This window comes from Rattus rattus, chromosome 5 (assembly GCF_011064425.1).
Source record: "Rattus rattus isolate New Zealand chromosome 5, Rrattus_CSIRO_v1, whole genome shotgun sequence".
Classification (NCBI taxonomy): Eukaryota; Metazoa; Chordata; class Mammalia; order Rodentia; family Muridae; genus Rattus; species Rattus rattus.
Genome location: NC_046158.1, coordinates 7,212,623 through 7,240,505, shown reverse-complemented (window position 1 = coordinate 7,240,505; position 27,883 = coordinate 7,212,623). Strand labels below are relative to the sequence as shown.

Below are 27,883 nucleotides of genomic sequence, written 5' to 3'. Positions count from 1 at the left end.
GATGGTTCCTACCAGCAACAAGTCTGCAACACCATCTGGGCCTCTCAGCAGCCCCTTAACAGGAAATGTCAGTGCATTTCCTAGATGAGAGACTTGGAGTGAAGAGGGGTCCTTGGCCAATCAGAGGTTGTGTCCAGTACAGCCCAAGCTTGCAGCAAGCCCCTGAAACATCAGAGCCCCAGTCTCCTCTGCCATCCTCTGCCATTATCCCTAAAAAGTCACATGGATTCCAAGACATACAAAACATGTAGGTGAGTGGGGGAATGTGTTGAAATGAGCTAAGTTTTATAAAGCTTTTTAAAAGAATGATGGTTTTGATAAAATTTAATTTTGGTGGAAAATGCTTTCTGAAAATACTCGAGATGTTCCCAGTTCTATTTCCTTCCTACACACAGACTTTATCAAATGATTGTTTTGTTGATAAATTTAGTGTTCATTTGGGATTTACATGTAGACTGTACCTATCCTCAAAGGGAGAGAGGGTTTTATAGTTTCCATTCATCCTCATTAACATCGGAGCATTTGCATCTTTGCTTTCACATCTAGTTCCAGGAATTTTAAGCAGTCTGATTGTATGGAAGTGGGTCGTATTAATTGCAAATGGGCTCGACATCTGCTTGCTAACATAGAGGGCTTTTTTTTTTTTTTTTAGCCCCGTTTTGTTTTTATATACGATCTACCAGGGTGATTAGGCAAGAGCTACGGCTGGTGCTGTTAGAAGGCTGGGTTCTCAGAGGCTTAGAACACACCCATAAAAGTGAATTTAAGAGCGAGTCTCCGAAAGTTCTTGAACCGGGAGCAGTTAGACATCTGAACCGTGATAGGTTTCTATCCGCAGTCTGTTAGGAAGCTGTCTTCTGGCCTTGGAGCCTCTATTAGCCAGCTGCTCAGGAGCCAAGGTTATGGATCCTTGACCCTGGAGTAAGCCTGGGGTACACCGCCCCATTCTACCTACAAGGCCTGAGCTGGGCTGGATGCGGCCTGTTGGGACTCACTCAGTAGACAGCTCACTTCTTCCCTAATGCTACTGTAGTAGTGATGCCCAAAGTGGGTCTCTCTCTATATACTACCCTCTAAGAAAGCCAGTAGACACAGATTAGCCCTGAGGCACTCGCTACCGTTCGCTTGGCTGCAGTTCTTTTTAGAGCCTTTCTGAACTGGCCTGCATGCACTGACTTCATAAGGAGAAGGTTTGCTTTGCCACTTCTTGCTAAGCACGTCACCTGGGCCAGCCTGACTTAGAGCAGAGGCACTGTCTGAGCAAGTCTAACTGTAGACCCCTCGTTATGGAGTATGCTCCATGCATTGTTGTCTTGAAGAACTTCCCAAACACTTACTTTGACATTAGTAACTAAAGCATATAATGTCTCCTGGATCAGAAGATTATTGAAGAAGTTCCTTGGCTCAGAACCCACCCTCTCACGCTCCCCCTTCTTCCGGACTGTTTGGTTGTTGTTGTGGTCGTTGTTCTTTTTTAACTGCCTGGCAAAACTGCTCCTGTATGTGACAAGTCAGGGAAGTGGGGAGATGGCAAGTGACTAGCCAGGACTAGGGGAGGAACAGAAAACTATGGGAAGGACCATACACCCTCTGGAGTGGGTGACATTTCCACAGTGCCTGTGTCTAGGAGGGTACAGTTGGCATTTGCTACATGAATGAATTGTTAAATGCTCTGAGGGCTTTGCTGGATGACTCTGTCTAATGATCTGTTGTGGAATCCTAGCTAGCTGCCCAGTGTGTATGGACTTTCACTCCTTCTAGAATCGAGGGTTAAACACGGGAACTTCCCTTTTTCTGCAAATAGCAGATGCCCATCTCATGCATGGCTCTCTGCTGCCTGCTTCAAAGCAAATAGTTGTAGGAGGTGGTGTTCAGGAGCAGGACGGGGTTAACCCCTTCCCTCTGTCTTGGGAAGGTGGCAGGTGTTAGCAGTGAGACTGACTGTCACAGAACTGAGTGAGTTGGTGCACCAAGGGCAAGCCTGCCTCGCTCCTGGGGCCTTGACTTCACTAACCTCTGAGGCAACAAGATCTGGTAGTGGCAGGTGTCCTTCTTGCTGAAGCCCTCCTTCTAGTGCACCATGGCTCTGTTCCCCAGTTTGTCCCTCTTCACACAGACTGTGTCTTGTTACCCAAAGGAAGGATCCCTGGCTCACCCTTAATACGGGGAAATCATTTAGAGCACTTAATTTGGGCTGACTCTTTATTGGTGCACTATTGCAATTAAGTTAGATTAATGAAAGGTAAATTCCAGTCTATACATGAAAAAAAATGTCTTGTAAAGATCCTAATTAGAGCGTGTGTTTATTTAGCCTATCAGGCTGTAATTGCATCCGTCTTGCTATTTACAAACAGGCATCATTAAAGAGTAATGAGTATGAGAAGAGCGTTAATATAGCGGGGGGTGGGGAGCAATGGAGGCTGCTGCTGCTGCTGCTGCTGCTGCTGCTGCTGCTGCTGCTGCTGCTGCTGCTGCTGCTGCTGCTGCTGAATATGGTTTTCAAATGAAGGAGAATGCGGAGTGATGCTGTGGGAGGAGGGGGAGCCAGTGTTATGCAAGGCAGCAGCACATCCTTCGCTGCAGAGGGCTGGCTGCTTTTAATTTGTTATAGCAGTGTAAACCATAGAAGGAAACAAACATCCCGCACAGTCACAGTCGTCTGCGACGTTAGCCACCGCGCTATTCATTGCCCCACACACATCGGCCCTGCCTACACCGCCAGGCCTGCACTGCGGGACATCTGCCCTCCAAGCCACAGAGGTTCCTGGGAGGCTGGAAAAGCCGTGCAAGGTGTGGGCTCTCCTCACATTACACGGCTCTGGGCCCTTTAGCAGCCTTTCAGAAAACCCAAACATGCGGTAAAGTGAGAAATAAGCTTAGGTGTTTCCTTGGCACCTCTAATAGCACGGCTCAGTCTTACATAACTTCAGTTGTTCTTGGAGTCAGATGCAACTCCGCCTTCCTTAGGTGGGTGCTTCGTCACTCCTGTCTGCACCCACCTGACATGAGTGCAGAAAAGCTGAGGCTCCAAATGGAAAAGACAGAGCAGATGGGAGCAGCGGAGCCTCGCTGATCTGCTGCCTCATTTCTCACACTCTCCGTGGGGCCAGCCATGACTCAGTGGTAGTTTGTGCTAGGGCCTGGCTTTAACACTCGACACCAAAAGGGAGTAAATACTTCCTATTAATCAGGTTTCAAGACTGGGAATGTGGCTCAGTGGCAAAGTAGAGAAGTGTGTGAAGCCCTGGCTCTGACGCCCAGCACTGGCAAACCAACAAAACCCAAGAAGGAGGTCTAAAGCCCAAGCGTGGAGGCAGCTCAGTCTCTGGGTCCGGACTGCGTAGTGTTTATGGGAATGAACACGAATATAGCGTGCAGTGCCTCAGTTTCCCCGTGTCCGGCTTATTGCACAGTGCTGGAACTGCATCCTATATACATGCAAAGTGCTGGTGTTGAAGCTGGAGTGGAGCTTAGATTTCTCCAGGGAGTCCTTGGTGAGTTGAAGTCCTGGGTTTAATTTATTTTAAATCAGGTTATAGGAACTCACAGTTTTCAGAACGTTTTATGTTTATCTTTAAACAGACTCAGCTTAACTTTAGGCTACCCTAAACAGAGGTAAAATGTTTTTTCACCACCACCCCCCATGTATTTAAGGGCACAGATCACTGTATTATCCAGCCCAGGAGGGCCCGGGTGGGGCTGTGAGCATGAGTCTTCTGTAGTTGTTAACTTACAGCTGTTCCCATTTTCAACTCAGACAACTGTGGGCATATTTTTCCATTCATATTAATTGGATTTTAAAGTGACCTTGTCCCATGTATTGATTTGAATTAAAATTTTCTACATCAAGGTCAAGTTGGCATATATCCTACAAACAAAATATTAAAAGCCAAGTACTGCCTAACAGGATATTGGCAGAGAAAATAGAGATTTAACAGAACCAGGTTACCCCGGAGGGCACTGTACCACCATCCTAACACCACTACAGATCCATGTGGGGACTGCCGTCACCTGGGCCTCACCTTTATGGAGTCCCCTCCTGCTTTAAGTCAGGAAAGAACATCTCTGTCACTCAGGCTGGGCTTGCGGTATAAGTCTTCAGCTCCACAAATGCCACCTAGGGAAAGTCAGGATTCTTTAAGCATTGTGGAATTAACTCTAGCCCTTTGTCCTGGGTCTAAGAACCGCCCCAAAACATGGCTTCTCTTTGACATTTGAAAAGTAGCTCAAACTTTGCTCAGGAAGTGATTCTTTCCCTGCTTTCCTCCATTGTCATCTCAGGAAGTGCCCAGACCATTCCATTGTCTGGGGCTCCCATTGGGCACTGGGAAGAACCTTCACTCCTCTTTTCCTTCACTCAGGGTCCTTTGGCCATCTCCACCCTGGCACACTGTGGCTCCCCAGTAAATATCTGCATGAACAAGCACATGGGGAAGAATGGAAAGGGCAGGACATTTGCATTCTAAGGTAGCTATGTCTGCCTGTCTCTCCTGCCCCCTTCTCCTGTCCTGCTCTCCTTGCTTTCAGCCCTTCTCATAGGATTGCCCTTCCTCCCTTCAGGTCGACGTTGTACTGTCCAGCTGCTGCAAATTAACAGACCTTACCAGGCTGTGCAGGAACAGAGCCTCCTGTCAGGCCACTGTGTGACCCCTTGATCCCAGTGCTGCACCAGATCCAGCTGTTTCCACACAGAGTACCTTAGGAAGGAGCTTCATTTCCTGACAGTCAGAGTCTGTGCTAGGTTCAGGTTCAGGGTGTATACCGTAGAGGATTGCTTTCACAGCTGCTGAAGTGTGCATTGCTTTTAGTATGGTCAGGAATCAACAGGCTGCTTGCCCATCAGCCAGCCCCCCTCCATCCATACTCCTTCTGGAAGGGCTGTATGCATGTATGGATCTAAAAGGTGAAGTAGACTGGGTTTCATTTTGATGATCTCTCATCCCACAGAGAGAGTCTGAAGGGGACGAGCCCAGGGCTGGGAAGCATGGCATCCTCTTCTGTCTTTGGATTTGTGCTGTTGAGGGAGACAATAGGATTGTGAGGAACTTTATGTCTATAATAAAAACCCTCTGACATGAACCTTTCTGTGAAATTTGCCAAGCAGCTGGGTCTCCTGTCACAAAAGTCTCCCTGCAATCAGGGCAGCGTTAGATTTTCTAGAGAGGCAAAAGTTAAGGAAAGTTTAGAGTGCCCAGATTGCTAAGGTTGACGGCTCCTTAGCAAATGATTCCAACTTCCCCCTTCAGTGGATAAGCCACCTAATAAGAATAAACCTTATCGGTAATTATTGAAAATAATGGTGACAGTAATGCAGCAGCTGCTGCCGTGCAGTGAGCTAAGGACATGGTGATGCTGGGAGACGGTGGCCCCAACCGTGTCCTCATAGAGGCCCCACCTTGGAGAGGAGGCCAGGCTTCACTAGGTGGCTTCTCCTAGGCTATACCGTTCTGTTTTAGCTCTGTGTCTTTTGCCTGTGGCAGGGGTCTGTCAGGAGTGACCCTACAAAACTGCTTAGCACTCAGATAGTCACCCTTGTTCCCTCCTCCTGTCAACCAACTAAAGAAGTGGGTCATTTTCTGAGGAGAGCCAGTGGAGCAGAGCCAGGCTCTGCATCCGAGTCCAGGAGAGTGCCACTCTCACATCTTGTTGGGGGACTCCTTTTACCTGCCTAAGATTTTTGCCATCCCTGTCAACAGGAGGAATAAAACAACCACCCCTTACAGCCGTTTGACTTTGTATCTCAAACTTAGTTTCCAGGTCTCTCCCCAGCTTGAGTTTTTCTTCCTCAGATTGCCCTTTATGTATGACATGGTGCTCTACTGTGAGGCGCACAACTGAGTCCTTCTCTTGAACATACCCTGAAATACGGAGAGACTTGGTTTCCTGGGCTGCTCCTCAGTGTGCCCTGGTGCTTTCCTAGTCACAGCCCAAGTGACTAGGAAATGGGTTGTTGTGCCCTCACAGATTGCACCCCCTGCCCCTCCCTTCCCCTCTCCTATCTTGCAAAGGCACTGCAAACAGTCCCTGTTCTAGACCCCATCCTTGCCAGGGCTTGGGTCTCTCAGAGTCAGCCTGCCTCAGAGGCTTGTGTCTGCCCAGCCCCACTGTTTCCTAGAAAGAAGCAGCTGCCGACACTGTCTCTGCGTCCTCGGCCCCTTGCTGCTGCAGCTTCCGAGGCTGCCATTCAGAGGCACAATTCTGCCCAGCATGACTCTAGCAGGGCTGTACGTATCCGCCGCTGTGTAGAATCCAGAAGGCTGGCTTTTTTAAATGCACTAAAATTAGACAAAGCAGGTACATTATTAGCGTCTTACCATAGGGTTGGGAGTCTACACAAAGCCGTTGGAGAGGGAAGCTGAAGTCCTAGGGAGTAGGGTTTAGAGCTACTTAGCACAGTGCCAGAGAAGATTGCTGGGAGGATGGAGGATCAGGTGACTCTTGGCCCTGTGGTCACTGTTGCTGGCCTTTGGATTCATGGCTAGGCAAGATGTCGGGAAACAGCAAGAGGTAGCTCCTGGCCTTGCACAGGAAAACGGTGACCTTGGACTCCAATCTCCAGCTTCCTCCCGTTAAAAATGGAAATAAGACAGCTGCCTGAGCTGCCTCCTGGGTTCTTAGAGGAGTGCACTGCAGCCATGCACGCATGCCCCACCATAGGAAAAGAGGTGAGGTGTGTTATTCCAAGAGAAGGCCCCAAAGGCTGTACAAAGCCTGGGTGGCTCTGGGTGTTTTCTCGGGGCCAAACCTGAGAACCTTCCTTGCGGAATATCCGTGGAACACTCTTGGGGATTGACCTGGGCACAGCTCTCTCCACCCTGAGCCCTTTTGATTGTAGCAGATGGCTCTGTGACACAGCACTGTCTGCCATCAGTGCTCTGTACAGACACCGAGTGCCCCATGTTGGGAGCACCTAGGTGTCCTCCACTTCTGTTCAGGTACATGCCATTTTCATTTCCCCCTAGGGCTCAGTTTATTCCTTTAACAATGACAGAGCTGGGGTTTAGAGAGGCTACTCAATACAGTAGTTAAAAGCACTTGACCCAAGTTTGGCCCAACACCCACATCAGAAAGTCACAACCTCTGTAACTCCAGCTCTGGGGGGGATAAGATGCCCTCTTCTGGCCTTCACAGGCACCCACACATAGGTGACAGCAGTTTCTCCATTCCCTGACCCAGTGTCTGTCCTAATGGGTGCCTCTCGAATGATAATAGATTTCCCTTAGACTACCCTTCACCTCATTTTAGTCCTTCAGGGTTAGTACAGAGGAAGTTCCTTAGAACTGTAGTGAAGAAAATGACTCCTAAGTCCCCTAGAAGTTTGTGTGCGCGCCTTCTTTTCTGCTTCTATGACTCGAAGCTTTCTTAAATCCCAGCAGCTCCCTAAGGCCTTATTTGTATGGGGAAAATAACCCTCATGGGTGGCTTTATAGAAATGGTTAGCTTTTTTAAAATAAGACACCCTCTCCCCAAAGCACGGCTCAGAAATATAGCCAGCTGTCAGAAGAGCAAATCCTGTGCTGTCCCGTTTCCCTCTGGCGTACATGTGCACTGTGCTAGGGCAAGGCCCATCTGGCCTGGGCTCTTCAGCATGTGGTCAGCAGACCTCCCACATCCTACATATAGATACTGCTCATCTCAAACTGCTTGGGCTGCACAGACTGCAGGAGCCAGTAATAAGCAATCTCCACGGCCAAGAGGTGTTGGATACCTGGAGGATAACCCTTCAGCCACCGGCTCTGTTGGTGACAGAGCTGAACCAGCTCTCTCTCTCCTCCTTGGCTTTCCTCGCACTTTATCTCTTGTCTGTGGCATTCCCGACCACAGTGAGCTAGAATCCTCCTGGGAGAATGCCACCTGACAGGTAGCTGCTGATGGCCACCGTCCACCCAAAGCATGGCTGGCCTATCCAAGGCTGGCAGTGCTATCACTCCCAGACACTCTCCCTGTGCTGAGGAGTCCAGCAGGAGGCTGCCTGGGACCTTCCCAAGTGCCCTCTGGTCCCTGCTCAGGAAGCATGGCGCTGCTTCTTTGACTGTGTGCCACTTACACTCGCTGTACCAACTGCCACAAAGTAGTAAGTGAGCTCTCAGGAGCTGTGGTGTTCAGTATAGAAAAGCGTTACCTTGGCAACAGCAAGCATGCTTCATTACCAGATGGCATTAGCTTTTATCTGTGGCACCCCATAGCCACTGCCAAGAATCAACCCATAGCCCCTGTCAGTAAGCATCTTTGCTTCTGACTATGGCAGCGTGGCTGCGTGTAGAAAGATGTCCACAGCCCATCTGCAGTGTATTGTATCAGTCCGCCAAACCCCAGGGTCCGACAAAGCCAAGCCAGAAACTTACACACTCCACTTACGGGAGCACCTGGCTCACTAAGTGACACTGAGGTTAGAAAATGTGTCTTAGAATGTGCACCCACTCCATCCTGATGCCTGGTGTTGCCTACTCTGCATGTCACGTGCAGAAGGATGTGCTGTGGTACACTGTACGCTAAGGTAGGCATTGCACCCTGCATCCTTTTTTGTTTGTTTTTTTTAATTTCCTCAGCCAACCCTTCCACATTTCATTCCATTTCTGAACAGACAGGCATAAGAGACCGACTTGTCCTGTGTCCTTTGCTGTTGACCTGTCCTGCACAGCAAATGGTCATCACTGTGCTGTTAGATCTGGCTGACCGGCCTTGTGGCAGCTTTGAGTCGTCCTTGCCCCGCAAGCTGGCAGGTGCTTTCTGCCTAGCACTCATCCATCAGACTCACCATTTTATTTGTCCTGGAGGGTAGCATCTACAGTCCCCAGTTTCCCTACAGCCCCACGTGTGGCTCGTTGGCCCGGACAGCGACTCTGGGTCCATCTTTGCTGCTGACTGGCTAAAACTATTGTTCCTCCAACAAACTCGAACGCTGATTCAGGCTGAGGAGCAGAAGCTGCTCCTGAGCCCTTCATCCACACCCGCCTTTACGGTGCTGTCCATCTGGGCATTGCCTGCTGGGCTCCTCCCAGTCCTACTCTGAATGAAGTAATTCATCCAGAGCTGCCAGGAGGCCAGCTTCACCACAGCAGAGTCGAGAGATGTGACTCAGCTTGGATAGATGGTCACCAAGAGCAAGCTGAAATTGAAATGGCCCTAACTGTGCCTCTCCAGCCCAGGTGAATACGGAGTCCTTTCTCACAGACTTCATAGGGCCTCATGGAAATGGAAAGATAGGAAAACAGGGCAGTGCAGCCTACCCAGCACCAACCGTCCTCCAAGGGCTCTCTGTGGAAAGTGCAGGGTAAGCCAATCGGTGCTCCCTGGGGAAGCATCTGTGGGTGCAGGCCGTAGCTCCTCAGACCCTAACTTCCTCCACTTCTCCAACTAGCAAAGCAGGAGAGAGGCTCCCAGCTTAGGCTGATGGAGTGCCTCAGCTCTCATGGCCCACACTCAGATCTTGCAGTGAGCTTTCTTAGTCTTTTCAAAGTGGCATTTAGGAGACCTGGTAACTAATCCAGCAGATGTTTGCTAGTGCTGGACAGCAGCTGTTCTCTCGACAGGAGGCCTGTCAGAGTATGGCCACTTGTCTTTTAAAGACATATACTAAAATAACAGTATTTACTGATACTGTTTTTGTTGTTTGGAGGGAAAGGAGGTAGAGGTGACACTAGGTGGCCAGGGGTTGGGTCCATAGGGACTTGGAGGGGTTGATTTTGTTTATTTTTTAGACACAATTTGAGTCCTGGGATTAAAACCATGCTCTTTGGGAGGGTGGGCCCCGGAGAGATGGCTCAGCAGTTAAGATTTCAAGTTTGGTTCCCAACACCCACAAAGGACGGCACATAACTCCAGGTAACTCCAGAGCTTGGGCATCTCACTCCTTATCTCTAAGAGTACCAGCACCGGACACACTCACACACAGATACACACACACACACACACACACACACACACACACACACACACACACACACACACACACACACACAAACACACACACACACAAAGACACACAAAGACACACTCATATTTTTTTTCTCTATTCTTTTTTTCGGAGCTGGGGACCGAACCCAGGGCCTTGCGCTTGCTAGGCAAGCGCTCTACCACTGAGCCAAATCTCCAACCCCACATATTTTTAAAATAGAAATTAATCTTAGAAAAAAAACAAACTTGAAAGTCAGGCATGGAGGTTCACACCTATTGTCCATGTGGTCAATAGGCAAAAACAGGAGAATGCTGGGAGTTTGAGACCAGCCTGTGCTACACAGTGAAACCTTGTCACAGCCCTAAAGTCCCCTGAGTTGTTATTGCTGGATTAGAGTAGCAAGGGAGTCAAGTTGTTGTTGCTGTTGTTTCAGTTCAGTAGCTCCCTTTGCTGACGAGAATGGAGTGAAGAAGAGCCACAGGCGTAGGGTAGCTCTCGGGTTGGCACAACGCTCCTCCAGAGAAGCTTGGTAGACTGTAATATTTGCCCCAGTAGTTAGAATTCTGTGGCTCTATCCTAAAGTAGAAAGTGCCCAGCAGGTAAAGGTGCTTGCCTCCAAACCAAACAACCTGAGCTCTGCCCCTGGAACTCACATGCTAGGAGACTCCCACAGGTCGTCCTCTGACCTCTATGCTCACACTGTGGCACTCATGCATCCACACACATAGATACACACAATAAGTAAGTAAGCTGTAACTTAAAACAATAATGTTGGGGACTAGAGAGATGGCTCAGTGGTTAAGAGCACTGACTGCTCTTCCAGAGGTCCTGAGTTCAATTCCCAGCAACCACGTGGTGGCTCACAACCATCTGTAAGTGTAAATGATGCCCTCTTCTGAAGACACCTACAGAGTACTCATATACATTAAATAAATAAATAAATCTTAAAAAAAAATAATGTTGACCCACATGCAGTGGTACTACGGTACCAGAAGTACCTGCTGCAGCCGTGTTTATAATAAGGAAACTTGGAAACCCCTTAAGCGTGTGGTAGCAGGAGAGAGGTTGAGAAGGGCCCAGGGTAGCCAATAGCTAGGCCAGGTAGCACCTGGCACTGTTTCTGAAGCCTGTGTAGCAGTATGGAGGAAGGACAGTGGTGTAACTGTCAGGATTTGGTTTGCAGATCCATACATTGATATGTGTCAGGAATATGAGAACCGTGGATCGGCTAATAATGTATGGGCTCCCTGAAAGGCCAGCACTGGCAGCATGCTAAGGGAAGCGTGGGCGAGCAAGACCTAGGTGTGGCTCCAGCTCTTTGGTGGTTTGCACTTGCTGGCTATGTGATTGTTTGGGGGCTGTCCTTCCTGGTGCTGCTGTGTGTCCTGGGTGCAGGAGAAGAGGCCATATTGCTTTGGGCACTGAGTGTGGGGCTGGTGCTGGGGGCAGGTGGAGTCTGCCTCTTCCACATGCAGGTGCCATCGGGCCCAGGCTGAATTCCAGCATATTCTAAGAAGGGAAAGAAGAGACCCAGGACCTAGGCTCAGAGCCTCACCTAGCCCACTGCTGGCAGCAGGAGGGGGACAGTGCTGAAGAACGCCAAGACTTGTCACTGTCACATATGTCTGTTATATTTTTAAAGGAATTATATATTTAAAGGAATTATCCAAAAACCATGAATGATGACCATCTTTGGTTGGAAAGACTGAGCCATTGTCTTCCTCTTGATACCCTTCTCCAGAAACTCACGTTCATTAAATCCAGCTGGAGTTGGGTGGTAGACGACAGTTCTCAGTTACTGAAGCTTCTGAGCTGCCCTTCTGTGTGGTGGGGGATGGGCTCTGGCTAGTCTGGTCTGCCTGCCCCGTAGCCTCTGCTTCTGCCCTGCTCTCCTTCCCTTCCAGGAGGCTCCAGCTGATCCTGCTTTTACGGTCCATTGGCATCCTTAAATAGTAATTCTGTGTCAGCCAGTGTAACAATATATAAAAGTTAGCACTCCTTAAATGTAAATAATGCTTCTTTGCTCTCTCTTACTGTACTTCTCTTCTGCACAGGTAAGGCACACAAAAGATACTTCATCCCAGCACCAGTAAAAAGCCAGGTGTCAGGATGCTCACCAGTGCATAGAACTGCTCAAGGAAACAGGAAGGTAGTCATCAGAGAGGTAGAAAGCTGCAGGGGACAAGGAAACAAGAAGGGGATGCTTAAAAGTTGTCCCTGTGGACACTAGCACCAAGTTGGCCTGGGGAAACTAGGCTTGCTGTGCAGGCCAAAGTTTTCTTAAACCAGTAGGGTTTCCTTTCAGCAAATCTGAGATTTCTAGCCCCATCAGAACATCCAAGACCACAGGCCTCCACTGAGTTCTGGGCCAGGCCTGCCTCCAAGGTCTCACCTGGGAACATAGAAGGTGTGCATCCCAGCATTGCCTTCTAAGGAAAGCAATTCAATTCCTGTGAAAAACCGCATGCCCCTGCATAGCAGTGTCTGTCTTCCCTGGCAGTGTGGAAACCTTTTTAGATGTTTTCTCTTTGTGTTCAGGGTACAGGGGGTATTGAGACAGGGTCTCCCTATGTAGCCCTGGCTGTCCTAGAGTTCACTGCATAGACCAAGCTGACCTCAGACTCTCAGAGATCTGCCTGCCTCTTCCTCCCAAGAGCTGGGATTAAAGTTGTGAGCTACCACACCCAGATTTTTAGGTGTTTCCTTTATCCATGATGTGCTTAGGTTCTGAGAGTGAAGTGCTGACTGCAGGTCTGGAGAGCACCTAGCCCTTTCCTTTCCCTTCATGTTCACTCGACATTGTTTCTCCACTTCCCACCAGCTAATGTAGGCAGCTTCCAGCAAGGGCTGCTGGGTGCCGTGTCTGCTCTCTGCACTGTATCCCACGTGTTATACTCATGGCCATGACACAGATCACCACAGTGTGCTCCCCAAGCCAAAATCAGAGGACCCAGCCTTAGAAAGTGGTGGAGCAGGTGCCCTATCCAACAGGTGGTGAGAGAGCTGCACTGGGTGATGGGATGGGCTAGGCTAGCATTCCAGTTACGAATGGCCATGGCTGGGTCTGTCAAGTACGGTGAGGTTAAGCACCCAGCCTTCCTTCCATGTCCTCTGCCGCCTCACATCCTGCTCAGCTCTGTGGGACTTGCATGTTGACTCTGAGCCTTCACGTGTGTGCACTTGTGTCTCGACAGGTGACCCTGGGGAAGGTGTTGAAAGTGATCGTGGTCATGAGGAGCCTGTTCATCGACCGCACGATCGTGAAGGGGTACAACGAGAGCGTCTACACCGAGGACGGGAAGGTGAGTGGCCGGGGTCTTGGGGAGGGCTTCTTCCTCACTCTGTCCCAGAATGGAGTTCCAGGTGAGTGATACTGATAACCAGCAAATCAGCACTCGAGTGATCCAGACTAGTCAGCATGAAGAGGAATCCTTGACAAAGACTATTTCATTCTCTCCACTTGCTGTTTTAAACCTCTGCTGCTCACGGCAAGCCCGATGCCCTCACTTGAATTTCTAATTGAGCACCTTAGACCCCAGTTGCCTCATTAGACATGTCTTCTGAGGAAATAGATTTTTTTTCAAGTCAGCCAGCACATCAATAGCCCAGGGTTCCACATTTTGCTTTTCTTAGAGCCGTGAGGAAGACTCAAGTTAGTTTGACACAACCCAATGACACTCTCCTTGACTCTCACAACGGGCCCTTGGGAAGTCTCATCTCAGCTGCACACTGAATACCTCAGCAGGAAGAAAGCAGCTTCTTCCCACAGTGATCTGTCTCACAGAACACTTACTCTCCACAGCCAAACACTGAGGGCCCAGGTGACGGGGCAGGCGCTTCCCCAGGTGACGACTTTCTAGAAAGTTCACTCCAGTGGACCTGTACTTTCTTGAGTGTGCACTCTCCATCTGGCTCTGTGGAAAGCAGCAGAAGACACTAATGGGAGCTGGCAGCCTTCGTTTGTGTCTGCTCCCAAGCGTGAGGAGCACCTGCCCCGCAGACCCACCCAAGTTCCCCCTGTCACTCACTCTCCAGCCTGAGACACACTCCCCTTCCTCTCTTGGGACCTTTTGCTTTCCTCATTTCAAATGTTAACATTTCAATGTGTTTGGTAACAGTGATTGCCACTCGATGGCCACATTATAATGAGAATAGACAGTTCTTGAGAAGCAGGTGGTAGCTGTGGCCCTGGACAGATGTTCTGGTGCTGTGCTAAGGTTAGCAGTGAACAAAGCACCCAGCATTCCCACGCCACAGACCACGGCACCAGAGGAGAAATTGTTCTTCCAAGTTCTCCGCCTGGTTTGCGTAGGTCTCCCAGTTGGTAGCAAATCATTTATTGGGAGATGTCCTTTTTCTTTCTGGAAAAATCATACTAACCTTGAAGCAAGAGTGGAGAGTGAGTGTGGCAGTCTGGTGGTGTGGTCTCCATGGGATTCTAAATTCTGCCTGGGTCTAGTGGGGTTTCTGATGGCTGTTCTACTCTTAGTGCACACCTCCCAGGAAGACTGGCCCCGGTGAGCGTGTAGAAGTTCATCTCCCTTGGGTCTTTTCAAACTTCAGGTTGAGGATGCTGTAGTCACACCTGGTCTGAAACCGCAGCTGCTCAGTTAGGCAGGGATTGGAGATTGAGAGCCAACAAAGGCTGGAACTAGCACCAGGCTTGCAGAGTCACCATGTCAGGATGCAAACGAGCCAGACCCCAATGGTCCACAGTAACACATAGGGACACCCACAGCTACCACTAGTCAACACTAGTACTTTATGCTGCACTCAAGACAAGAAATTCTCTAAGGTCCCCCTTGAAGGCCATTCTAGTGGCCTGCTGTGGCCATACTTTGTTCTTTCCCATCTCCTCCTTGACTCCTCTTCCCTGGGTTCTCTCCTCCCTCTGCCCACTCCCCTTAGCTGTACTCAACCATGTTGCCCACACAGAGATCACTCCTTCTGTCTGGGCCTCTTCATCTCCCTATCTCGGATTCCTCATGTCTTAGCTGTTCCACTACCCAACTGCCTGAACCCTCCTCCCTGCTGCCCCTGAGGGTGGGCTGTCAGCAGGTCCTGGCTGTCACCTCTCTGAGCCCCCACACCCCAGGCTTCATCAATCCTGCATTTGCTGATCTGACTCCTGCTCCTGCTAACTCACAGGGAGGCTCCAGTCTCCCAGTATACTTGGGACAGCCACCCAAGAGCAAGAGGTTTTGGGTACAGAGCAGCCCATGCACCCAGGTCTAAGAAACCTTAGGTTACAGGTAGTTCCCTTCTGTCTTTCCTTTATAGACCCAAAGGTAGAGCCCACACACACACAGTCTCTCACAAGTTAAGCAAGTGCTTCCTCCACCACTGAGCCATCCCCTCCCTCTACCGCAGTCAAGAAGTTAAGTTTAGACACTCTTAGGGCCTTTGGTTTGTGCAGTTGCCTTATGAATGTCTTAAGAGGCACATTTATATTTTCTCACAAGGTCACCAAGTTCTTTTGTAGTCCCAACTTTGTCCTTAGAGCATATTGTATCGGCAACTTGTACAACATGCTTCTCAGGTCTGGCTTGTGGAACAGAATCCAGATACCTTTGCAAGATATGACTTACCTGCCCCCATTTTCTGCATGTGTCCTGTCCACTCCCCTGCCTTGGTGCCTACCGTGGCCCTAAGCTGTTAGTCACATCTGCCTATTCTGACTTTCTCTAGGTGCTTGCTTTCCTACTCTACCCTTGGACTCATCTCCCCTCTCCCCTTGTTCCCCTCCCTCCCCCCTCCTCATACTTTCCTCCTGCCAGCCCGCATCTAGTAACTTAGCTGACTCAGTGAGTATAACTCTCTTGCACTCTCAGCCTGTCCTCTTGGCCATCCTTTGCCTTGGAAACTGCTCTCAGACTGACTCACGTTACAGAACGGGGGCTGGAACCTAGTGTGGGGAATTGGCTTGTGTGAACAAGTCCTGTGACCATATCCTAAGGGTGGACCTTAGTGCCCGAAACAGCCTGGAAGCACTTGTGTGTGGGATAGAGGCTGACGGGATAGCCTGCCTGAGAGGCAGAACTGCTTAACTGAAATGGAAACATGAAGAATCAGGAAGCAGCAGGCAGTAGAATTATAAGTTATCAGACTAAAGGGACACACAACATCCTCATGAAAGATTGCTATTTCTCCACTATTCAGCAGAGAGTGGGCATTTTGAGGGGATCTGAGGATAGCTTGTTTCAGAGCGTGGTGGGGTGCTGTCTCGAGCAAGGAGGCAGCTGTGTGTAGCCAGTACAGAAAAAGTTGTGTTATGCTGAGGATCACCACACAAGGTCCACACTAGAATTCCTAAGTACGGTCCTAAGCCTGTCTCCCCAAGGCTGCTCACCCGTGTGGCACATCTTAGCTGAAGATCAGCTCTAGCTTCTAACAAACATACCTGATTTGAGGGTCAGGATCCAGGGGGGGACTCTCCACCTGCAGAGCAGATGAAGGTGGTGTCTCCAGAAATGCAGAACAGAGCACAGTTGGTGTCGTGGGTTTCTAGAACTGTGTCTGGTTATCCTGAGTGAGCAATGTCACTGGGTTCTGGGTCTCAGGTTTTCAGCTGCCTTGGGTGTAGTGGGGATCCTGACTGAGCCGATTTCATATGTCTAAAGGGCTTTTTAACTGTGCTCATCACAGGCAGAAACCTCTTGATGATCCCTTTTGCACCCATGTACATGGGCCCATGTAGCAGGTAGGGACCTCAAAACAAGACCAAGCAAGACTGACAAAGCCAGGCCTCAAGTGGTCGAGAAGCTTTTAGTGGGTCGGCCAGCCTGAGGCTGACTGCTCCTCACCATGTCATTAGTGCCAGTTTCTTAAACACTTTACAAAGGGAAGACAATGCACATGTCTAGTTCTGAGTGCTGAGCCTGCAGTGGGCACACTTGTGTCACACAAAGTCACAAATGTCAGATTTGGAAAGCACCGTTGGAGCTCAAGGCCTGGTCTGCAAGACTCAGAGTCTCTGGCAGTTCTGCTGTTGGGAAGTTGCAACCCTGCATTTGTTCAAGTGTTGCCTGTGTTCAGGGCTTGTTCTGCTTGTTCTGCTGTGGAGCTCCGCCTGGGGTGCACTGGATGGACTCAGAAAGCCTCCCATGACTCTAACCTCTTGCCCCTGTGTGGCTGTCCCCCATGTGCTGGTTAATACATTGTCTTTAATGCTGAGGTAGTGGCCAGCCATCCCCTCCCCCCCCCACAGTTCCCAGGCAGCTTTCCCCACTTGCTCCTTGCTGTAACGATCACTAGCTTGATGCCCTGGATCTGTACCCAGGATGCATATTTTTGATATCAAGCGCCGGTACCCTCATTCCTCTAAGAATAAAACTGCTGTTCAGACTTCCCGACCTCTCTTGGCTGCAATCAGGGAGAGGCTGTGACTCAGCATGTTAACAGACAGGGTGTGGGAACACCTGGCCATTGTCCTGATTTCATACCATTGAGCGGATGGAGAAAATAGAAGTGTCTCCATTGAATTTATCTTATTAGGGGATTTAGGTTATGTTAATGCTATAGCTTCATTAATTACCCCATATCAATAAAAAAGGCAGCTTTTAGCCTTCGAGCAGAAGAGAGGAGAAGAAATGGCGGTATCAAAGGGAACCTTCAAAGACAGCCAGAGCTGTCTCCAGGGTAATTTCTGATCCTGCATTCTTCCCACTTCAAAGTTGGATGTGTGTGTGTGTTTGGGTCGAGGGGGTTGGGAGAAGCTTGAATCTGATTTCTCTAATAAGTGTTGGCATCAGCCCCGTTTGATATTAGATGCAGGGAACATTTTGATTTGTTATAGCCTTTGAAATTGTTCAGACGACCTTCAGAAAAATGGCCTCTTGTTACTTCTGGGGAAAAGGGTGAGCGCTGGAAAGGGGATGAATCCAGCTGGGCTCCTGTACAGAGGGCACCCCAAAGTTGTGCTTTCAGCAATTTTTTGGTAACAAATGCATGTCCTGATTGAAAGTGAAAGTTGAAGAATAACAGAGGCGCAGTTGCTTCCCTGGGAGGCTTGTTTCCTCTCTTCCTCCGGCCGGCCGGGCGAGCAGACCGAAGAAGGTGGCCACACAGAAGTTTGCCATGGCTCTGAAAACTTGGGCGCTGCAGAGAAAACCCTCCCCCGTGCCCAGCTGTATCCTTAACCCAGATGGACAAGTCTGTCTTACAAGTCAGAGATCCCTTTAAAGGTTCCCGTTAGAGGTTGAGGCCCGCTCTGGCTTAGGGGCTTCTTTTGGAAGTGTCCATTTTAGATCATTTACAATTCTCTGTGTGTGCCGCCTTTTGAAATGAAATAAAGAATTGATAACTTTCTGATAAGCTGCCAGAGCTTTCGTGTACTGCTAAATGAATGTTAGCGGTGATGACTGGTGGAGCAGCAGGCCTGGCTTGGGTTTGTGAGGCTGAACTCTGCATGAGCACCCCAGAGAGGTGGGGCAGTAACACTGTGGAGGGACCCTGAGTAACATCCCCTCTGAAGTCAAGCTGAGAGGCCAAGCTGGAGGCCCTGAGCCTCTGGACACAGGCCTGCTCCCAGACTGCCCACTCCTTAGCTGTGATGCTCTCTGAGCCTCAGTTTCCTCATCTGTGCATTGGAAGTCATCTTATGCATCTACGCTGGAAGGGGGCCCTGTGCAGCAAGAGTAAAAGGTCAGCAAGGACAGGATGACCTTGCTGTTGGTGTCAGACCATGCTTTTAAGGGGTTTGGGGTTTCTGTTTTGTTTTCTGTGTTTTTTTTAACATCTTGGTGTCTTATCCTCAGGACAGATATGAGCACCCCACTTATCTGCAGGGTTGCTTTCACTCCCCTGAAAATAGCCTCTGCTTCATCCACCAGGCTCCATGGCTGACTTGGCCCTTTCAAATCCTTCAGACACGGCCCAGTGTTCTGAGGGGAGGTTCACTCTCTTCCTGACATCCCAGTTCCAAATAATGTCTTGTTCACTGAAGGTTTGCAGCTTCCGGAATGTTCCCTTTTTAATATTGCAACTAGCAAGAAAACGTTAACAATGCTTGCCTTTCAGCAAATAAGCGAGAGCTAATAAATGTTCACTGGGCACAGCCTTGGCTTCCTGAAATGAATTTCTGTGTCCTTCCTGGCCCTAAAGAGAGACAGAGCATTGACTCCAGAATTGAGGCCTTTCTCTGGCATAAACCTAGCAGAAGATCAAGTGTTTGCCATCTGACTCAGGTTCAGAGCAAAAGGGGAGCCATTGTCACTGGGTCCCTTTCTCAGCCGTGTGTGCCAGGTAAATGGGCTGTATTGTCCAGGGCTTTGCTGTCCCAGATGGCAGAGTCATCTTCTAGCATTCTGACTGACTTATTTAACACTTCTGAAAGGGGGCACAATGAATAGGCAAGGCGGGTTTGGAAAACCCACAATTAGTTTGCAGAGCCCATTCCTAATGAAGCATCTGATCTTTTCTCTCGAGGGTTTTTTTTTTTTTTTTTTTTTTAGATTTTGTAGATATTAACAGTCTCCTAAGATACCTGTTTAATAAAGTCTGCACCTTTGAATGTGTGCAAGTCCCATCTCCGTGTCTGTGGCTGGTATCCTTGCGCAGAGTGCTGTGTGTGGTGTGAGCATGCAGAAGGCGTCGACAGTGCTGGCTGGAAATGGGAGAAGTTGCTTCTGAGTACGAGTTATGGATGCGGCTCTTTCTCAAACAAGGATTTAGAGTCCCTGTCATCGTGATCTGGGTAGAGCTAAGACGCGCAGAGTCATTCCCACCACCATCCGCCATGCCCTCCCCCCAGTTCCCTGGGCAGTCTTTAAATGCTGCATTCCTTAAACCCTGGACTAACACTGCAGAGCTCACCTGAGCCTGACTCTGCCCACCCAGGCTGGTGAGGATCAGAATGGAGAATGTGGGGAACTAAGTGTGTGCACCTTTTACCTTTATTTTGTCTATAAACGTGCATTCAGAGGTGAGAGGACAGCTTGCAGGAGTCGGTTCTCTCCTTCCACTATGTGGGTCCTGGGGATTGAACTCAGGTCATTAGGCTTAGCAGCAGGTGCCGTCTTCCACATAGCCAACTGTCTTTGTCAGTACCCTACATACTGTTAACCTCTAATGCCTGAAGATGTTTCAGATTCTTTTTCCCATCCATTGCTTTAAAGGAGACCAAGATTGAAATTTGATGTTGCTTCTCTAGGGGGTAATTTGGCATTGGGGACATGCTGTTAGGAGGTCATAGGGAACCGGGAGGAATATAGCATGGGTGGTAGTGACATAAATGGGTGCGTTATCACAGATCCACGTTATCTGCCAGCTCTGGAGCTGGGCTGTCCCTCTGCCCTCCACAGCCAGAGCTCAGCCATCCTGCAGGTAACCCTGACAGTCACTCTGACCTTTAGCATGTATGGTGGTCAGGCCCCTGAAACTTAACAAGAGACCAATCACAAGTGAAAAGGAACTGGAGAAAGGAGTGCGGGCTGGGTGCAACCCAGCTTCCAATTTCCAAGGACTCTTCCGAAAGCCACGTTTTAGTGTTTCCTCAGAACAGCAAGGACTCTGGAGTGCCACCCTCACTTCCTATGGCTGAGAGGCATGTCGCCATGCAGATACTTCCCCTGCATGCAGCAGATCAATGTGACAACACACAGGCCTGAGCTGCCCCAGGGGTCAGACTTGCAGTCTGACCACCAGTCAACCCCAGAGGCAGGACCAGGAGACCCATTCACTGGCTGTTTCGATTTGCTAGGCTCCTGACCTCATTATATTAAAGTCACCTGTCTAGCAGCTCTGGGACACAGAGGACTTCCTCACTTGTCATTATATGTGAGTAGCAGCCCAGCCCCTGTAGTCTCTGTCTTGGAGGAATTCTGGGTTTGCCATTCATCATTTGTTTTGAAGTCTTGAAACATGCAGCCATATTTGTAAGGGTTACCGTGCAAGCTAGGGAAACCAGAAATGGTGTTAGTTATGTATGAGACACTGAGGTATTATGCATGAGACCCCAATTGGGGGCGGGGGGCGGGGCTGAACTGGTTCTCCTGAGCTCCACCCACATCTCATCTGAGACCTCAAGCTTCCTTGTGCGTACAATCCAGTCTCCTTAGATCAGGGCCTCCTAACTCGGCCAGTTCTAGAACACTCTAGGAGTGCTGCTGAGAAACAGACAAGGGGCTGCCTCACAAAGCCAGCTCCAGCCCTCCAAACTCAACCAGATGGGAAAGCAAGGAATGGGTGATTTATAAAACCAAAACTCCCCAACAGTGGTGTGGCATGTCTCTGACTCTTCGCCTGCCCGTGGGACCCGTTTCCTCCTACTGGTTGTGTCTATTCTTATTGAACTTGCTATGCTGTGCTTGGTTGATATCCCTGGGAGGGAGGCCTGCTCTTTTCTGAAGGGAAGCAGAGGAGGAGTGGATCTGGGGAGAGGGCAAGTAGGGGTGGGGAACTGGGAGGGGTGGAGGGAGGGGAAACAAGAATAGGGATCCATTTATGAGAGAATAAATAAAAATATGGAAAAAAAGAAAACCTCCTCAGGGGCTACCAGTGCCAACCGGGGCTTTAGCAGCCACATGAGGCTGCCATGCCTTCTGTGAGAGGTGAACTCCCTCTTCATCTGGAAAGCCAAGGTCGTTCTGGAGATAAATGAAGGCTTGTGGAGGGTCTGCTGTGATTCCTAGCGTGGAGTACTGTCCTCACACTGCAGTTCTTTTACCCAGCAATGGCCTACTGATTCCTGTCATGTGCCAGGTCACTATCTCTGCCCGCTGAGCTCACAGTCTTTCAGGTGGTCTTTACTGTTAGAAAAACTAACTTCTCAAAAGGGGAAGGAAGTGGATGTGGGAAGCATGCTCTGATTGGTAACTGTGGAAACCCTTCTTGACTGTAGTGACATTGAGCCGAAGATCCCTTCATTTCATTCCTTAAGTCACCTGGAAGTTGGTAAAGAAAAACTTAGTCAGGCCACAGCAGACCTTTGCCACTGGGGCCCACTCTGTCACTATTTGATTTCTTTGGGTTGACTGAAACTGATGCTGATTCTTCTCTCCCCCAACAGCTAGACATATGGTCCAAATCCAGCTATCAGGTATTCCAGAAGGTGAGTGTTCCTCTCTGTCTTATTCAGCTATCAGGTATTCCAGAAGGTGAGTGTTCCTCTCTGTCTTATTCAGCTATCAGGTATTCCAGAAGGTGAGTGTTCCTCCCTGACTTATTCAGGAGACATGGATAAACTACGAATGCCTTGGTTATAAACTTTCCAACTCGAAGGCTTTTAAAAAGTGAAGGGGAAAATGAAGGGTTGGGGCTGTGACTCACTCAGTCAGGGTAGAGTGCTTGCCTCGAGTGCACAGTGCCCTGGGTTCTATCCCAGCACCACATAAAGTGGACATGGTGGTGCACACCTACAAGAGTGGGGGAGGGTGACCTGACATACATTTATATGACATGGGGAAGCAAGTAGTTTGGGGATGTACCCGCATTGCCTGTGGGTGGAGCAGGGGAGTAGCCTCAAAGGGATACCAGAGGGTGTGTCAGTGGTGGGCATACTTTGTTTCTGAGGTAATAACGGTAGTTAGAGTACTGGAGCCCAGAGGTTGTGTGCTCACAGGGAGGACTTACTGTGTCTAGGGTAGACTATATCATGGCAGAAACTTTCAGATGATTTCAAGCTTTACCCGGTGTTGAAATGCAGTTTCTCAGACCCTGTGTCGCCCAAAGGCATGGAGATGGGCTGAGAGAAGCAGGCAGCCTGCAGCCCAGCCTACTCTACTCTGCCTCCTGCCCCCATGACTTCCTTGGCTCCTTCCTGAAAAAGATATAAAGAACTGTGAAGAAAACTGAGAAATGGGGCTGGAGAAGCTTCCCAGCTTCCATAGAAGGCTCACAGACTACCAGTGCCAGGATGATTGGGTGTGTTCTGGCCTCTGAGGGCAGAGGGCTCGGCCCACACATGGTGCACAGACATAGATGCAAGCAAAACACCCGTACACATTCAGTTACATTTGAGTGGGATTTATGTGAGCATTCAGTTCCTCAGCTCCAGCAGGGTAACGCTCCTAACATAGCATGGCCCCACGGCGTGTGTGGGTTCACTGCACCCCCCAGAGCACTTGGGCCAGCTTCCCCGCAGACAGCAGCCCTGTCCCCTGTGCTCTGAACTGGCCCGACAGTTGCCATCTCATCTGTCCCCTTGACAAGGACAGCAGTGCTTCTGTACAGCACCCTTTCCTGATGCCAGGCTCTGCGCTAGGCCCGGGGATACCAGGGAGATAGATGACACAGTAGAAAGGCTGCTGAGGCTGTGCCAGACGACCAGAGGAGGGATGGCCCTCAAACCCAGTGCTCGGGAGGATTCCATGGGGAATCTTAAAGAGCCCTGGTCTGGCAAGTGTCTCAGCCTGGGGACAGAATGTGGATACTGTTCTCTGGTAAGAAATACCTCAGGGACCACTCAGAGCTGGGACACTTGGCCCAAGTTCTTCCATGAGTAAGTTGTGCCCAAGGTGTGCCAGGAGGCATAGGCTTTTTTTGTTCTCTTAATTAAAATGGAATTTGCATAATATAAACTGAACCATTTTAAAGTGAACAGTTCCTTGGAGTTGGGTAACTTTGCTTGTTTGCCTGCCTTCTGTCTAGATCACCAACATTTCACCTCTTCAGGGGAAACCCCTTGCCCAGAATGCAGTCAGTAGAGGCCATGGTGGCTACCCTCTCATCACTGTGACCAGTTCCATTTGCAATCACACCCACAGCCTGAGGGAGTCTCATACACAGGAACATTCAGGAGTCATGACCTTGTCCACCTGAATAAAGTGTGCTGCTTTAAAACAAGGCTTCCCTACATCGGAAAAGCCAGCAGCAACTAAACCAGAGGCTGGCTGTTAACAGTAAGGATCCAGCAGGGAGACAGAGTTCAGAGCAGAGGGAAGGATGCTGGTACCCAGCTCTCTTCCTCCTTTTATCAGTATGAGACCCAACAGTTGGAATGGTACAGCCCACAACTGGGGGGAGGAGGGAGGGAGGAGGGAGGGAGGGAGGAGGAGGGAGAGAGAGAGAGAGAGAGAGAGAGAGAGAGAGAGAGAGAGAGAGAGAGAGAGAGAGTTTCCATGGTGACTCTAAACCCGGTTAAGTTGACAGGAATGAGCCGTCACAGGTATCAGGGCTTTGGAAGATGTCACCAGTGCTCTAAGAGAGCAGTTGGCATGTAAGGTGGAGTTAGGCTAGCTGACCAAGTGTGTACCTCAATAAGGTGACTTAAATAGGATCATCAATTAGTATGTTTGAATCTAAATTGTGTCCCATAAAGGTATGTGTTTGAACTAGCTAGAGGCACTATTTCAAGAAATTGTAAAACTTGGGGGGTCAGGCCTGCCTGGAGGAAGTGGGCTGCTGCAAGGCAGGCCTGAGGTTTGTGCTTCCATTCAGTTTGGGGGAGAAGTGAGGAGGTGTGGGGTCCCGGCTGTGCACTCTGCAGCTGAAGAGCCAGCTGCTGCCCTGCCTTGCTCTCCGTGTGGAGCTGTGCCCTCAGACTGAGTCCAGATGAGCCATCTCTCCACTTTGCTGGGTTTTGGTCACAGTGCTGAGGAAAGTAGTTATAGCGGGGTCTGTCTGGGCCACCTGTGCAGTTCTTGCATAAGGCTCAAAATATTTCAAAAGCAAGAACACATTTAACTGAAACTGCCACTGACCTGGTCTGCCAGCATTCCATCACCCCACTGTCGCTCCGGCCCAGAGCTGAATGGAAGGAAATGTGAATCCATGCCCCGCCTTCAGGGCCCTGGACCTGTGCAGGCTCTGCATGCTTGCTAAGCTGCCAAGCTGGAGATAATCACGTGGTTGGCATGGCTGGCACGAGTGCCACCTCAGCTATAAACATTAGCGTTTTCCATGTTGTTCTTGGCATGTGACCGCAAAGAGAAGGAAACCACTCATTTCCAGAAGAGCCAGCATCATTAAAACTAGTGTTTGTCTTCCCTTAATCTGGTCCTTACCTCTGGGCCCTCTAGGGCATAGTACGAATTTCTTCCCCAGGCCCCACAGTGGCCCTCAGGACTTCTCAAGCCCACAGCCCAGCGCCTGCAGCCCAGAACCTGGCCTTTAGTAGGGACCCTCCTGGGAGTGGGGCCTCCTCGACATACTTTCTTAAAAACTGTTCTGTGCCATGGGATTCGGTTTTGAATGTCTGTGGGGAGCTTCTGAGGGACTCAGGCAGAGTGTGGAATGGGGATTTTCTAAAGCACAAATTTAAACTGCTACCATGTTTTACCCACCCTCCCTGGGAACCACCTGCCACACAGTCTGAGTGCACAGACACAGGGCAGAGTCTGAAAGGGACAGTTGGAGAGATGCATGGGCACCCGCCAGTCTCCCGTGCACTTACATGGCCTGTGTGCAGTAGGGAGAATGGGCTGACCCACGTGGTGGTGCTTTACCCACCTAAGGCAGTGCCCGGACACTGGGCTCTTCCACCCTCTCCCTTGCCCTAATACATCTAAGCAGTTAACCGCCAGTGCTGACCTTCCCTGGGCTAAAGACTGCCACCACACGGATGTCAGTGTTCTCTTTAGAGGGAAGGTAAGGTCTCTGTCTCTTCTCAGGGGCAAGTGAGTGCCTGTGCTGTCAGGTGGAGGGGTAGCTGAGAAGTAATGTACTACAGAATCCAGCCTAGTCCTCTCAGTACAGCTTCAGCTAATCACGTCCAGTGGCATGGGTGTGGTGTGATGTCACATCAGGGAGCCTGTGTTCCAAGCTTGCAGAAGGGGCTGGTGGAGAAAGAAGGTGCCTCTGGCATCCTGTCCCAAGGGCAGGGTGTGATATCCTGCTTCATTCCCTTCCCACAGTCGGCCCCACATAGATGGCAGAGCGGGGGACACTCTGTGCAAGGCTTGTCTGTCTTGCAAGCCTTCTAAGTGATGGTTAGGGTTGGGACTCAAAACCCCAGATAACGGGGCTGGCCTTCTAAGCTTTGGCTTTTTGGGACCCACCCTTTCTCACCTCTGTTCTCCATAAATGTGGTGTGTGCTTATTGCTGCTGTCGTGGACGCCGACACGAGTGTGGAGAGGGCTCCTGCACCTGCCTGCCCAGTATGCAGCCAGCATGGGCTTCAAGGTCAGAGTGCTGAGAAAACCCTAGCCCAGGGCAGTAAGTTCCCATGGAGCAGGTTGGCTCACTGTCCCCTGTATGAGGGGACTTCACTGGCAGAATCACCCACCTCCCAACGAGCTTGACCTCAGAGCAGACTGCATTAGTGCTCCCAGTTCTGCGTTGAGACTCCCTGGCCACTGAAGGAGCTTACACCCCCACCCCTACCACCCACTGTCCTGAGGGAGGGCCCCTTAGGGACTGGACTGACTTCCTTTCCTCACACCATTGTATTGCTTCAGGTGCCCTTAGGAAGGCAGGGAGTCCCTGAGCTCTTTCCCTCTGGATAGGAGGGGACTGGTGCCTTGTAAAGCCAAAGCAAACTTACCCTTGTCTTTTCACTTGAGGAGCCAGGGCAGTGGAGGGCAGGCCACTGTTACATTGTCCAGAGGCTGGTGCTCAAGTCCCTCAGTCAGAGCCATAGTCCCTGTGGCTCTATAGCAAGCCAGTCGTGAGGAGGGAAATGCCTGCCTTTTGTCTGAGGACACTGACTGTCAGCAAGCCTTTTCCATCCTACTCATTAGACTCTGTACCCAGTGCGAGGCAGAGGCTGCTTGGGGGACAGCTTGCTGTGAGGCTATGACTGCCAACAGGTGCCTGTCATTTACTGTACTACCCCAGAGGCGCCTTGCACTTCATCCTAGGGCGAAGTGGCTTTTTATAGCCAGTGAGTTTCCAGCAGTGTGGATTCAGAGAATGAAATACAGAAATAAGGGGACCCTCTGAAAGGCCAGAGACACAGAGCCAGCAAAAGCTTCAAGCAAGTTCGCATTTTCCTGCCATTTAAACTCTGCTGGGGCACTCACTGTTTTGACCTTTAACCCCCTCATTTCAAAACAGTGTGCATTTTTTCCCAGCGTCTTGGGAGGAGTCTGCAGCCACTCGCTGCATGAAATCCTTGCAGGGGCTAGAGAAAGGTGAGAGAGCACAGAGGCCCCAGGCAGGCAGGGTGGGGTGTAGGAAAAGGTAGTCTCTGAGGAGCCAGTGCCCCCTCCTGGGGGTAGGAACAAAACATAGCCATTGGCCTCAGAAGTCCACTCTTGGCCATGGCCATTGTTCCACAGGCAGCAGAGCCCACCGCGTCCTGCACCACAGTAGGCAGCTGGGGTGCCCGTGGGGTGCCCCTGCCCTCTTCACCTTTTCCTTCACTTGGCCATTCTTTGATGTGAAAGACAAGGCCTTTCCTGGCTTGGTCTCTACAGAGATGCCACTGAGTATCCCTCAGGCCCTTTACAGAAGGGAGGACTGAGTCAGCCCAGGAGACTGTCATGACTCGGTGCCTTCCCACAGTGCCCACATATCCAGTCCATGCTAGCTCCAAGTCCTCCAGAGGGAACCGTCCCACACAGGGAACTTCCAGAGGACAGAGCCCTCCTCCCACAGTGAGGCTGACCTGAGCACTGGCCCCACTATGGCATCTCACTTCACCAGGAGGTTCACTAACTCGTCTCTGAGTCCCCCTGCCAATCCTACATTCTATGGCACCTCACTTCACCAGGAGGCTCACACACTCTGAGCCCCTGGTCTCTGAGTTCCCTGCCAACCCTTCTCTTCAGAAAAAATAATTCAACCGAGACTCCTGGTCAGGATGCCACATCTGAAAGCCTAGAGAGAGAAAGGTTGTGGTGAGAATCCCAGGCCACACTCTATCCAGCCCTTGTACCAGAGAGGTTTCAAACTTAAAGGGACCCTCACAAGTGTGTCCCAAATGGACAGAGCTGAGGGGAAAGCTTTCACAAGGACAGATGTTCCTGATGGTGGCCCACAGGAGGAAGGTGTGTGTTTGTCTGCGAGTAGGCTGTTGAATTGGAGGAATGAGAGAGAGGCAGAGGATTCCTTGGTCATCGTAGAGGTGCTGTGCCCTCAGCCACCAGCGAGTCTAGACTGATTGG

General features: G+C 50.2%; 1 protein-coding gene across 1 annotated transcript in view; it reads left to right on the top strand.

Annotated features, from left to right (window-relative positions):
- Positions 1-27,883, top strand: part of Med27 (mediator complex subunit 27) — a 172,460-nt gene that overhangs the window by 133,815 nt on the left and 10,762 nt on the right. Inside the window, exons 5-6 of the mRNA XM_032902936.1 lie at positions 13,093-13,200; positions 21,906-21,947. Coding sequence (XP_032758827.1) covers positions 13,093-13,200; positions 21,906-21,947 — 150 coding nt within the window. The remainder of the gene's footprint in view (positions 1-13,092; positions 13,201-21,905; positions 21,948-27,883) is intronic.